Source organism: Falco rusticolus, chromosome 1 (genome assembly GCF_015220075.1).
Source record: "Falco rusticolus isolate bFalRus1 chromosome 1, bFalRus1.pri, whole genome shotgun sequence".
Classification (NCBI taxonomy): Eukaryota; Metazoa; Chordata; class Aves; order Falconiformes; family Falconidae; genus Falco; species Falco rusticolus.
Window position 1 is genome coordinate 4,349,601 of NC_051187.1, and position 14,368 is coordinate 4,363,968.

The 14,368-nt window shown below is 43.6% G+C and overlaps 1 protein-coding gene across 13 annotated transcripts in view; it reads left to right on the forward strand.

Moving 5' to 3' along the window:
• PECAM1 (platelet and endothelial cell adhesion molecule 1) overlaps window positions 1-3,556 on the forward strand; it is a 33,511-nt gene extending 29,955 nt beyond the window's left edge. For 5 of the 13 annotated variants that reach the window (XM_037405657.1, XM_037405666.1, XM_037405685.1 and 2 more), the window contains one exon: window positions 1,987-2,140. In XM_037405657.1, coding sequence (XP_037261554.1) covers window positions 1,987-2,016 — 30 coding nt within the window. In that variant the 3' untranslated portion in view covers window positions 2,017-2,140. Of the gene's footprint in view, window positions 1-1,986 lie in introns of all 13 variants that reach the window. The other 8 variants (XM_037405642.1, XM_037405649.1, XM_037405674.1 and 5 more) reach the window with 2 other exon arrangements.
• Window positions 3,557-14,368: the final 10,812 nt, after the last annotated feature.

The window sequence follows — 14,368 nt, forward strand, 5'->3', positions numbered from 1 at the left end:
ATTGTGGAAAAGAAAGATGAAAGACATCACATTAATGAATGCTAGCCCTGCTCGTCTGCATTTGCCCCTACATAGTTTCTGTCAGAATAAATAATCCAGCATGGAAGTTTAGAAAATTTGCTTCATCTTCACTGAGGGATCATTAAAAGATTGAGCTCAGGGCTTTAGTAAACACTGTGTACTGACAGTAAGTGTTGTGTTACACAGGGGCGTTGAAAGTGTTTGTGTTGTGTCAAGAAAGGCGGTATGTTAGAAAAACAGTAAGTTAAAGTTCGAATTCTTTTAATTGTGTAAAGGCCCAGTTGCAATACAGGTTCTGATTGATTTGCAGTCCGGAGTACCTTGAACTTGAATGCCTTGGACTTTTAGGTCATTTCTAGTGTTTTGTGTCAGGAGTTCCTTCCCTCTTTCTCCTCTGTTTCAGAAATTTTGTATCTTAAATGCTATCCATAGGAAGTATTTGCAAAAGAAATGAATTACTTAGAGAGGAACTGGGAGGAGGTTTCCTTCCTGAAATCAGAGCTGGCAATCTTTCTAAGTTATTTAATGGTCCCAGTTTCTGAAAACATATTGAAGGAAATATCTTAACAATGAGATAGCCACTTCGCCAAATACTAATTGGTATTGTGTCAAATTTACCTCAGCAGTACATTCTGACTTCATATCTCCTCTTCTCCTATTACCTCTTAGATGTGTGTTTGTTTGTTTGTTTGATTCTGTCCTAGGGGTAGACGAGGACTGGCAACCTCCGTCAGAACATAGCGTACTTTTAGCTGCCTATTTGTTCAGCCTCAGAATGTGCCCTCTGAGACAGAAACCTGTACAATGTCAATGTATTTGGAGAAATTTCTGGGTTTTTTTCAGCTACTTTCTCTTCTGACTCAAGTGAGCCCAAAAGTATTTTGTAAATTCTCAGTGGTAAAGGGATTGTTTCACATTGCCAGCACAACATAGCCAGCTCCAAAGTGGGACCTGGCATGTGTTTAACTATGCATAGTAACATGGCACAATAGTTTCAGAAAGGAAACGAAGATGAAGGATGTGTCCATTTAAAATTGTGGGGAGATTTCAGGCAGTCAGGATATGAAAAACAAGGTGATACTCTGAAATAAACACTGAATTATAAACCAGGAATTCCTGCCTCTGACTCATGGGGCAAATCCTTTGGGGGTAAGTCCACAAAAGGAATTAGGCGCCTCGGTGCTGACAGACTAAACTATTAGGTTAGAGGCCACCATGTACTCTTAGCAGATATTTGTTGGAAGACTTGCTTTGGCAACTGATGCCAGGAAAGACTTGACAGTTGTAAATCCTCAGTGGAACTGAATTATTTCTGTCTTACAGTATAAAGGCAATGAAATTTGGGATCTTTCTTTGCCCTGTCCCATTGGCTAGCATAGAGGACTCCATCTGCACGCTCCCTTTTGTGATTCTCAGTCCCAGGTTGCTATGTCCCTGCTGTGTACTGACGATAACCTACTCAAAGGAACAGACTTTTGTAGAAACACGGTGTCTAAAAGTTGAACGCTGCATTGCTCGCTGTTGAGATACCCAAATGCTTCTTGGGAAAAGGTTTTCACTCTTGTGGGACTGAAGATGGGGGCCTGATTATGGCAGCAGAGCATCTACTAGTAAATAAATGATCTGACTTTCAGATTTGTTGAGTTCCTTTAAGCAGTTCCTTTAAGAGTCCAACTTTTATCAGTAAGCATCCAGTTTCAGATGTTGGTGATTAACAGTATTGCAGTCTAGCCTGGAACTGTTAACCTAAATCTCCCACTGTCTTATTTCCTTTTTTATCTGATGAAGATAATATTAGTATCTCCCCAGGGAACTTGCGAGTATTTATTAGTTCATTGTACAGTGCTCTGAGGAATATGTTACTAAATTTGAAGTTTTGTATCGATCAAAAAGGACAGGAGAGGGCAGGAGGACATTTATACTCATAGCTTTTTTTTTTTTTTTTTGTGGTCTGGTTTCTAACAGAGACTACAAGGGCATCCTGATGCTACTTAGAACAGTCGTCTCAAAGATCAGCTGGGAGAAGAAAACAAGCCAAGATGGAAGATGTTGCAAATGTTTCAAAAGCTCTGCAGCACTTATTTATGAGTTTGCCAGGCTCTTCTTTTCAAAGTTTATGTCCTTACGGGGAACAATGGAGATGTTCCTAAAGCATTTAATGGAAAAAATTACAAATAAAAATTCTCATAGGAAAGTGGCTCTAGAAACCACTGACCTAGGTTCTCATTTTTAATTTCTTCTGCTAATGCAATTTTGCCTTTCTAGCCTTCAATGCATCACGCTCTGAGGAAATGAAAGGGGAAGCTACAGCTGAGGAAGTACGTTTCTACAGTGCAGTAACTACTGTGATGCCAGTAGGATGTACAAATTTCTAAGCTTGCTTGAAACCAGCTGACTTGGTTATCAGTAAGACTGTACTGTGGCAGAACAGAGCTCAGCACAGCTTGGCCAACCGTGTATGTACTTTGACATGATCTTGCAGCCTGCGCTGAACTCCCTGTGCTGCAGCAGCTGGACTGCTACCAGTCTTGGAGCCAGCTAATTTATAGCTCACTTGGATGCTACACTGCAATGAGGGCATGCCAGAAGAGTGAGCTCTGGGCTCTCTAAAAACTTGAATAACTGTTCAGAGATGCAGTATTTTACCAAGTGCTTCTATCAGTAGAGGCACAAATGTTCTTGATTCTTTGCTGAATTGCTTTTCCCCTTTAAAGGTTCTGATGCTTGTTGGTTAGTTTGGTGTGACGGTTCTTCAAGGAATGCTTGCCCATCACAGTTATTTTGGATGATGCAAAATACAGGTCTTCAGTGGGTGGATATACTACACCCAGGTCAGTGAGTTTGTACCTGAAAATCCTGTTATGTATAATCCTTATTCCACTGATTTTAGGAGAGACATGAAGTCACACTTGTGTCCAGTTTGTCCACTATGGAACCTCATGCCTATCCTTTTTCTCTATAGTATGATAAACCACTAACATGGATCCAGTTTGGACCTGGATCTAATCTTTGCAGCCCATGTTTATCTCAGTTGCACAAGTTTAAAAAAAGAACACAAAACAAACCAGAAAAAGTACTGTACTTGTCCCCAGCCCCTTAACCAGCTGGTCTTTGACACTGCAATTGCTCACCTTTTCTTACTGCAGATTAAATTACTACAAGATCTGGGCCACAGGTAAGAAGGTTCCTGTTTTAATTAGAAAACAGTTAAAGAGAGGATGTGGATTTGTATATACATATATAGTTACTGCTTTAAAGCACTGCATCAAAGGTGCAAAACCAGCAAGAAATACAAAAGGGTTTTATATTCTCTTTCCAAATGTTTAAATTTGCAAGCTCCAGTTATTGGCTAATATCTCTAATTTATTGTTCCCTATGCGAATGTTGTTTGTATCATAAGCCTTTTACAAATGACCGACTTCATAGCATTGTTCTGTTGTCAGATGTTCTTTCTAGCATCCCATGAGTGTCCATACAAATGCGTTAGTATAAGGAATGTGAAAAAGTGTTTTAATAAAGAAAACTCTGAATTGAACTTTGCACTGTATCTTGCATGTTCATATTAGTGATCACTTGCAAATGAATGCCTGTGACATTTTTTATTAGTGCTGAACCATATAGATACATTGTGTAAATCTACATATGGAAGATGTCATCTCTGCAACAAGTGATTCCAGGCACTTGGGTCTGGTGTCACGAACAAGTTTAGCAGCAGGTAAATGCACTAAATTGGTTTAAGAATTAAGCGTGGGAGCGCTTGCGTTCATGTAAGTCTCTTGCTAAATTACAAAGGTAAAAGTTCCTCCACAAACCTTTCCACAGCCCTTGGCACAGCTCAGGAAAGCACTGGTTTCTGGGAAGTTTCAGAATGTCATCTGGGCACGATGGAGCTGCAGTGGGACAATTAATTGATCTGTTTCAGCTTGTCTCTTGTCCGGAATAATCCTAAACTATTTTGGATTTAGTCTGTAATAGAAGTTGTTTGTCCTACTGAAACGTGTCTGAACTGTCCACCTCTTAGAGTGCTGTGCACTGCTTTGAGCACTTCTGTTTTGTCTTACAGATATACCAAAAATATTTTAAAATACAGAACATTAGATCAGCAGACCTCTCCAGTGAAGGCAAGGTAAACGGGCCCATGAAGTAAACAGCTATACAAGGAGTCCAAATGTCCTGTTACGAGCATGTCTTCTGGACGCCAAACAAGACTCATTGTCCCATTGGAAACATTCTGGAAATATGCCTTGAATCTGTTACTGAAACAGATTAAAGCTCAGATTAGAGCTCGAACAATGTTACTGAAAAAAATTCAGATTTCTATATTGCCGCCAAGTTGAGCTCAGCAAATATAAATTGAGGTGTGTTGCTAAATATTTCTGAGAAGACGAAGGGGACGGAGCATGCTGAGGCCCTTTGTGGCATCCTTGCCTGGGCAGTCCCACGGGCAGCGCCGCACCCCGCTTGCCCTAAGCACGGTGGGGAAGAGGCTTTCACCCCACTGCCTGCTTGGCTAACTTTATCATATTGTTACGACTGCAGAGCAGAGGCTTTAGGGCTGAGATACAGAAGTGCTTTAAATCAACAGACTCATCTTCCTTGCCACTGCTAATTTTTTTTCATTTCCAGCAAACCAGCAGCTGCTTATTTTCTTGTCTAACGTAAGTGTATTTCCCTTTTGTGGGAAAAGCGGCGATGGTGTGCTGTCTGGTTCGTGCGCGAAACCACCTGTCAGGGCCGCGGAGTGCGGCTGGCTGTGCCTCCTTTGGTGTCACCTGCGCCCGGGGCGAGGGGACCCTGCCCGGCGCCGGGCTGAAGCCCCCTCCCCCCTGCCCCGTGTTGTGCCGCCCACAGCACCCGGCAGCTGCCGGCGCTGGTCCGGTGCTGCCCCCTGGTGGCAAGCGACCTGCAGGGCCACGGGGGTGGCCACGGGTCCCTCCTGCCGCCGGGGTGGCCCCTGCCTGGCCCGGGCTGGAAGGGGCTCAGGCGGAGCGAGCAGGGGCTGGTGTGCGGGGAGGGCGGCAGGCCCGGCCCCGGTTCTGACTTTTTTTGCCTCTACATGCACAGAGTAAACGGAGCATTGTGACTTTTACTCCTGTCGTGGTGTGACCTCTTCATCTGGACCTCTGCCACTCTCACAGAACAGGTTTCAAAACAGTGCAAACCTACCGGCAGTGACTTCTTTCTCTTTCGCATAGGTTAGTGAATTGTTCGTAAATGCTGGGGCGCTACTTCTGTGCAGAGTAAATATCCTGTTCATCCATGGGTGAATAAACCTCAAAGTTTATTTACTTCTCTCAGGTGTTACATGCTTGTTCTAGCTGCTTCTTTGAGCTTGGTTCAGTTGGAGTTCTTAATGTTGTAATTCATCGCTAAGCTGTTTTGCATCATAAGCCCTCTGCTTTCAGGGGCAAGGGAAGTAATGCTGTCAGACTGGCTGCAGCCCTTCTGCTGTGAGGAAAAGAAAGTTGGAGAAAAACGGAGGTATCAAATGATAAACACAAGCCACCAATTAAGCTAGAAATCAAATGGTGTAACAGAGTATCAGTACAGATCTAAAATGCTGGCACATTTTGTTTTTCAGAATTTCGAGGTCTTTCTGAATAGACTGGTGAAAGCAGAATAAACATTTTTACTGTTATTTGGGAGGTAATAAGCAAGTTGTCATGTCTAAAGAATCACAAAGAACGGGGCTTATTGTCTTCATGCTTTGAAATGCTCCATTCTAAATTGCAGGCCCTCCCATTAAAAAAAGCTCAGAGTCTAGCAATCCTGAGAATGTGGCTTGCATGGGAAGCTTCAATTAAATGTGAGCACTTATATTTATGCATGTAATTTTTCTCACCAGCCACAGGCATGCTGGGTGGGAAGGCTGAAAAAATTCTCACCATTGCAGGAAATAATCACTGTAGTTAAATTTTAAATTTAATAGCAAAAGAAATCACAGTTTCCTTGGGGAGAGAGTCACCTGCAAAGTCTGATGACAAACAGAATAACAGCATGAAGCTGAAATGAAAGATTTAGTGCAACTCAGTGTAGGTCTAGGCAGCCACTGCAAAGGCACTGGGAATATGCCCCAGTCAACCTGGATCTGCAGTAGCCTTGAACTGTGTGTGAAGCTGTAATGGTGACTGTTAGAAATGGGCCTTGCACGGTATCTTGGCATTCCCAAGGTTAAGAGGAATTCAGATCCAAAAGGTATTGGCTGAGGAGTAATTCCACAAATAAACTATTATTTACCGTAAAGATAGAATCTGGCTCTGAAATAAATAGATTTGTAGTGTATTTCTGTATAATCTTGAATGCAAAAGAGTACTAGATGAAATCAGTACTCAGATGAGAAGGGCCTCCTTTTGGGCAATGAAAATGTGACAACTTTTTCACTGAACAAAAATCAGAAGTGACCAGTGTGACAGTTCACTGTCCTCTGATTACTGCCCTGATTTTTCTGAAGTTGTCTTTTTGGTTTAACGTTTAACTCAGGAGATAAAAGGCGATCTTGGAATGAAAGCTATTACAGTGATGAAAGAAAGTGAAAAGATGGTAGGAAAGACAGAGGGGAGTGAGCAGGGCTGGGGGAGAGAACTCCCCCAGACTGCGGAAGGTTTGGGAAGAAGCGACCTGTTAGTCCAGTCACCTTAATGGCTCCACACTTCAGGGTGTTGGCGATGCTCTGGGGAATGTGCTGCAGCAGAACCAGTGCTGTAGAGGTGGCTTGTCCCAAAGATTCATGGGTTTATAGTAGTCCTGTGACTGCTAGGAGAAGTAGAAGATATATACACGTTAATAAAAAGCACTTTGCAGGTAACAGCACCATTGATCCAAGAAGACAAGAGATTCATTTCAACTGCTGTGGTCTGTGTGTTAGTCCTGTACGCGGACACGTAGGCACTGAGGAGCCTGTGCTATACAGTTGACAGACTGTGATATTGACACTGGGAACATGTGTCTTCAAAAGAAGTCGTCATATTACACTGTTATTTAGCTGGCATAATCCAAGCCCTGTTCAGTGCCTGCAGAGGAACTGTGACTGCTGAAATAGCCTGTTTTCACAAAGCACTTATCACCATTTGCGTAGGGAGAGCTTGGCTTTAAATCCTCGGCACTGGCTTTTTGTTTATTCATTTTTTAAGTACATGCAGAGCCAAGTCTCCACTGACTCAGTTTCACTTTGCAAATCAATTGAGGCAGTGCTACAAGGGCAGAAAAGTCTCGCCGGTGAACTTCAGCTTGTTCAGAGCTGCCGGCCCTGACCTGACTGCTGTCTTCATGGAACTAATCCATGCCAAATGCCTGCGCTCCCCTGCGGCTCCCGCTGCCCACCCAGGCTGTTCCCTAGTGGGACCTTCTGGGATGGTTCAGGCTCCAACCAGCACTAAGTTGTGGAAGTGTGTCCTCTCCCAAGTGCAATCACCACTTTTCAGCCCCAGCTCTTCCTTAAGGACCTCTCTGCTCTGTTTGGGGGTAAGTGCTTCCAAGGCAGTGAAAATGAGAGCTGCTTGTCTGTCCACAGGGAGTTGAGGGGACAGAGAGGTTGACATCAGTGGGACAAAGGTGAGGGCTTTGTCTTAAGTGGGCTGAGTCATGATGTTATTGGAAGGGGTGAGCTTGGCATCCCTGCTTGATAGTAGGCTGTGAGTCTAATGGAAGAAAAAATTGTCAAGTCTATTAAGATGCAGTCAGAGTGTAAGTCAATTAATTAAAATTACAGCCACCCAGGTTATTAAATTAACATGAGATTGTCAATAGGAAATATAGATTGCTTTTGAATAATTTTAAGTTATTTAAAGCATGGTAGTAATGAAAATCTTGCAGTCTCCATAATGCAAAACCTAGTTTTGATTTTATTGCTGTTTGAGTTGGGTTTTATATTTTTGTTTCAACTTCATGATCATTAAAGGTACAGGACCTTTAAAGAGCAAAACATTGCTGCTTAGGAATGGCAAGAGCTGTTACCAAGTAAAAGCTCTAGAGGTGGCTGGAGATGAGCTGTGATTCTGCAGTGTGACCCACAGAAGAGCTGAAATCAGGTAAAGCCAAGTGTGTCTAAATGCAGACCTTGCACGCAAAATGACAGATACAATTTTTTAGCCGCTGATTGTGCCCATACCACCCAGCCAGGCGATCAGGACTAGATGGCCTGTATCGCTTCAGTTACGTTGGCTGTTACTTCTCACAAGCAAGTTGGACCGGCTGTGCAACACTCCCATAACTGTCACCACGTGTGGCCACGGGTACTTGAGCCGTGGCATCCAGATAAGAATCCAGCATTTTGTGCTGCCCAGCGTTCCTGGAAATGCCTGCATATAGGCAAAGAGTACTGGAGTGGACTACCTCCCTAGCTGCAACTTCCAGGCAAATTTGGTGAACAGGGCTCAGCCCTGACTCAGGGTATTCCTCAAGGCTGGAAGAACAAATCCAAACGTACTTAGAGCATGCGTTGGCACTCTTGAAAAACTGGTTCCACCTGCGGGTGCCGAGCCTGCAGCAGCCTCTAGACAATCTGTCCTCCCTGGCTGGAAGTCAAAGACCTTAAGGGAGCAGAGAGGGGAAATACGCAGGCTTATGAAGAGAAATTCATGTTGCTCCTAGGGACCTTGGGGACTAGTTGATCTCTACAGAAGGATGGTATGTTCAGCATGACTGAAAGTATTAGCTGGCTCAGCCCTGAAACCTCAGAACATTGTGTACGCTGCTTAAATCCAGTTTAGTCATTGCTGGGGGGAGGCAAGGCTGCCCTGCTGGAAAACAACCCTGACATACACCTGTGCTTTGTCAAACAAGAAATGCTGAAAGGGTTTTCTTTAACTATCTTTATTTCCTTTTCCTTTCTTTTTCTTGCTGTTTTTGTTTTTTGGTGGGTTTTTTTTTTTTTTTTTTGGAAGCTGATCTCTTCCCACTGACTTGATTTCTTTCTGACTGTTCCGGGATGAATCACACAGTCCTACAGGTCTATCTGTATACTGCATGGGACTGTGGAAAGCGGACCTGACTAATGTCCCCTGCAAGGAGAAAATGATAATTGATGCTTTTAAATTACAAGTTTCCTGCATTATGGTCTAGTTTTTCAGCTTATAATCATTAACAGTGTAATAGAGACTTAAGTAAATTGCTGCCTTTTCGTCTTCTGTAGCATATATAGGTCAGATTTTCATGTTAAAGGGTTATTATCTCTGACACTAATTAGTGCACTGACTGGCTGACAAAGGTCACATCTGTGTTTTCTTCATTGCATACAAATGTGGATAGGGCTGTGTGCTCACACCAACTGATTCTCCTAATTGCTCTGTCTTCTGGAGTCATTCCCAACAGCGCAAAATCACTAGTTTGACTTGGTAGCTGCTTTACACCTATGTTGTACTTATGTCAGTGAAAGACAAGTTCGAGGGCAAAGGAGTGTCAGCAGCCATCACATCTGCAGCACATGTCCCCTGTTCTGCACTTCATAAGTCATAGCAATCACACTTTGCATCCTTGACTTTTCAAGCTCTGTGCAGTTGCAGTCAAAGGGATGAAGTTGTTGCCTTTTCATGAGGAAATGAATGGAGCTTTTATTCCCTGTCTTTGACCAAAGCACTTAGATGGTTTTAGGCCCAGCGGATTGTTTCTAATAGCAGGCAAAATTGATCACCCAGGTACTTTGATGCAGCCCTTTTATGTGCAAAGAAAGTACAAATACAAAATTCTGTTTCCTTGAACAGAGGAGGAATCAGACAATAGGAGGCACTTTCTCTGCATGCAATTTCAGTCCCTTCAGACAGCACTTTATCCAGAAACACTCGACCAGCTTTTTTTTGCAAGGTCATTCTTGCAGAGTTTATCTGGTTCTGCCTGGTTTTGAGAGAAGGCTGCTCCTGTCAGGCAGTTGGAGCACATGGTAGCTCCAAGCGTGGCCGCTCTCCCTGCGTCTTCAAAGCCCAACAGTTTTCAGTTGGGAGAAGCCTTGAATGCATTAACTTATCCAGGTTTGCCCTTTTGCCTCGTTTCTTAGGGCGACTGTTCCTGTTTCAGCTGCCTGCTTCTGTACGAGAGCTTATTTGTTTTTTATACAAAAGAATATCCAATGAAAGGCAACATTAAACCTGCTGGGGTCATAAGCTTTTGCCTGAACCCTGTGTCTGGATGGCAGTAGGGTTAGATGCTCAGCATGTGTCTTTGTGCTGATGAAGAGTAAGACCTTTGCACACTTACCGTCAGTGATGAGGAACAGGAATATGTGATGGAATTGGGGCAAGATGAGATTCTCGCTGCCCAAGTGAAGTTTTTACTATATGTTCCTCTTACCACTAGAAAGAAACACTCCGTTGACCAATAAGCAGTATGCATTGGTAATAGTGGGTTGAACTTCTCTGCGTTCCTTGCCCTACTCATCATATTTAACCTTGGGTTTATTTGTAAAGAACTGTACAGAAAGTCCTGTTTAAGAAAGGAAGAAAGCCTGGACATTGTATGTTTTGTTACAATATTGTCCTGGACAGTTTCCAATCTGTTAATGAATGAATACCGACATCTAGACCATCCCCAGGGGAGGTTCAGGATCCATCTGAGTTCAGTAAGAGGTTCCTAAATAGCTGTAACAAGCCCATACTTCAAAAGAAATAAATTTTGCGATTTTTAAAACATGAGTTCTGGAAGGTTTTGAATATCAAGATTAATTCTCTGTCTAAATGCAGTAGCACTGGCTGGTGAGTCTCAGTCAAATCTGGAAGGTTTTAATATTGTCTGGAATCTGGATTTGATGCTCTAAAAGCTTAAGACTGTGTTTAGTTTACTTTTTTTTCCAGAGCAGACTGTGCATATATTTTCAGATTCCTTAGTATATTTCACTGAATTTATGTGAAAAATATATTACATCATCTATTGCACTTGAAATTTTGACTTGGGGATTCTGGCTGGATAGATTACTGAGCAATGTTTAATTGAAAGATTTAATGATACTCTGAACAAGACATGACTCACTCTTGAACAACAGGGAACAGCTCCGACATATGAAAAAAACCCAAGGTCATACGGAGGCAGATGTTGCCCTGCACAGTGTGATGCCATTTGCAGTTGGTAGCAATATAAGATGGCTGTGGAAGCTGAGCAGGAGGGTCAGGGCAGCTGGGCAGGCTTGGAAACGGCATTACGCACCCAGGTCGCTAAAGTGAAGCTCAGCAGATTATTCTCAGTGCCTCACATTCGACGTCTACCTCAGATGTGCCTGTCCACAGATTCCTTATTTAGCCACCTGAATGATTAGCACAGTGAGATGTTCTTTAATATGTGTCTGTGCTGAGGTCTTCATCCTAAAGTGCTGTCCAGGTAATATTATTTGAAAGAAGGAAAATGCAAAGTCCAGAACAAGAATTCAGTTGTGGAGGCACTGAGAACATTTGGCTTCGGAGGCTGGGTCCAAATTGGTTAGAGAAATGGGTCAGGATGGAGCTGTCACTGGTGGTTTTGCTTGGTTGTGAAGGACTGAATTGGAAGGGAAGGACTGAATCTTTGCTGTGATCATTTTGTGTGAATGGACAAGTACTGAATGCTCTCTCAGAGGCAGTTCTTTAGCATGGGAAAATGTCAACCCTGTGTTTGCTGTCAAAGCTGTGCTCTTGTTTTTTCCGGGGTGGAACTGCACCTTCGTGTTCTTATTAAGCCCAGCCTCGTCAGCAAAGCTCCGTGTCTGACTTGCCCCATTTAAAAGAAGTCTTTGCCGCTGATGTATTCCACAGTGCTGGACTGACGGGCATAGACAATTGGGATTATCCTATGATAAACGGATAGGGGCCACTATGATGCTACTGCTCAGCTAAAGGCTACTAACTGCTGTCACAGAGATTGCAGTTCCTGACTCCTTGGCAAAGTCCATGCAAATAAAGGTTCTAGCAACATTCAGGTTTGAAGTTACACTGTCTAGGCCTGCACAACAGCCTAAATGATATCGGCCTTATGAAAACAATGCATGTTGTTTACACCTTCAGAATGTGGGAATTGCCCTGACCGGGGGTCCATCTATTCCAGTTCTGCATCTCAGCTGGAGAAACCAAAGTCTCTGCAGTGTTTTTTATCCCTTTTGTAACTAAGAATTCACTGCATGCTGCAATTTCTGATTCTGTTTTACCAGGTATACATTCAGCTCTGGATCAGGTGTTAATGCTCTCAGAACAAAGGCATTTGAGCAAGATGTTGCTGTTTTTATGATAGTGGTGTTTTGACATCGCGCCAGCACGATCCAGGAACAATTCCCATTAAGTCTATTGATGTGAGTCTTTCCTTGAAGGGATCACTCAGAGAACCTTACCTGAATTATCTTTTAAACTTGATTAGTTAAATTCTATTAAACCATATGCAGATACTCACATTCAGAATTAAGTGGCATTAATCTGATTTAGTGTACTTCATTCTAAAACTGAAGAAAGCTAAATCAAATGAAGGCCCCTAATTCTGAGTAACAGCACTCATGCAGGACTCCGGTGTAACTTCAGCAGCCACTTTCAAGTCACACTTGTTATTAATTCGGATTAATTTTTCTGACTTTCTCTGCGAACACAAGAGACAATAAAACCATCATAGATGACCTGACCATACGTTCTGCTTCTCCCCCCTCAAGAACATTACGGACCTAGCTCCTCCTGAATATTGGACAGTTGGTTTGGAGTTCTGGATCTGAAGGTTGCTGTTCATTGCTAGTCTATAGTCAATGTTCTTTTCCCCTCATAAACCATTTAAATTAAGCACATCAGTGTAGAACCTTAGCATCTGTCCAGGCAAGAGAAGAAGGGTACAGCTGGCTGGTGTTAATGCTTCTGTAGTAGAGCTGTCCATGTGGAAAAGTTGCAGTGTATGTGCCTGGTTTAAATATGTAGCTTCAGCTGTTCTGTATCAGGAGTACTAAATTTACTTGTAGATTTAAAATAGGTGAATCATTCGGCAACTAAAAGGTCAGGACACATGCTGTTTATTTTGTGCTTTGCTTTTCCTGATTAATAGAAAATTGTCTGTAGCATCTGATATTATTGTCAAGGATTTCTGGTGTAATGCCTGCACAGACAAAATGCAGAATAGTGCCATGGTATCCCCATATCTTCCCCCAGTTTTGTATTTTGTCAGAGTTGCACTCTGGAGCGCTCCAGCACTCAGCCAGCATATATTCTAACTCACAAAGGTCTCTGTGGAGGGAGGGGTATTGACTTCTCCATCATGTGCAGATCAAATTTCAGGCTTTTAGAGTTTTGTGCATTTGCCAGGTACACTGAAATACAGATACCAGCTCTTATAACCTTCATGTGACTTTGGCAGTGTGCACGTGGCTATTCTGCATGGCATATGGACTCACCTCTTCCCCAGAGATGGATGGCGTCACTGCTATAGGTATGCACCAGTCATTTTCCCTACCTGGATTCGGTGTCAGGGAGGGAGATAAGCTTGTGTGAGGAGCATCAAGAAGGTTTCGCAGGCCTGAGAGAAACCAGTGCACATTCACAGCATTCAAAATGGCCTAAGCTGCATTGCAAAGCACCTTCCCTGGGAATAGGTCTGCCTCTGGATGTCACCTTGGCAGCACGGTTCTAGCTCTGCACGTCCTGCTGACCTTGTTTTAACCTGTCCTGTGGATCCACTTGCCCCCCTGGTAGCCATGGGAGAGGCTGTGCTGTTGCCTGTGTACCAAGTCCATTAGCCCACAGCTGGCAGTTAGAATCTCCTCTGGCTCTGGAAATGTGTCTTCTGTGAGTGTGTGCAAAAACTTGATGTGAGGAGTAGTATAGAGCCATTTCTCCACAGACACTTGGCAATCTAGAAACCTTTAATACATTAAAAAAAAAAAAAGTGAGAGAGGGAAAGGGGGAAGATCACAAGGTCAGATGAGGAGAGGATCTATCCTCAGCTCAGCTTGAAAAATGAAGCAGCAATACAAACACATCCCCACCCCGAATAATGTGCTTCAGCACAGGAAGCAACAAGAGCTCAGAGCTTCTGCAGGTCCCTGGGGGGGGGTTTAAATGCAGGGTTGGAGCTAGGCTCAGCGAGCTGCCCGGGGAGGCTCTCAGGGAGGGCATGCCCTGGCTGTGCTCCTCTGTGGCACTGGGAAGCTGGGCAGCAGCACTGCTGGTCCGGGGCTGGGGTCAGTGGGTGGGAGAAGTGACGAGTCGGAGGCCAAGGTGGGCAGATCTGCGGCTTACAGAATTCAGGTCCAAAGGTTGGGCAGGGAAAGAATTGGGAGGTGCTGAAGCCGCTATTGTATTGGTGTTTGACAAGCACAAGATAGGCACACAAGCACTGTGGAAGGAGTGTGGCATTTGGGAAGTTCACACTCTCCTCCATACCTGCAGCTGGAACCAGCTGAAGCCCACTGGGAAGCTCTGGCCTT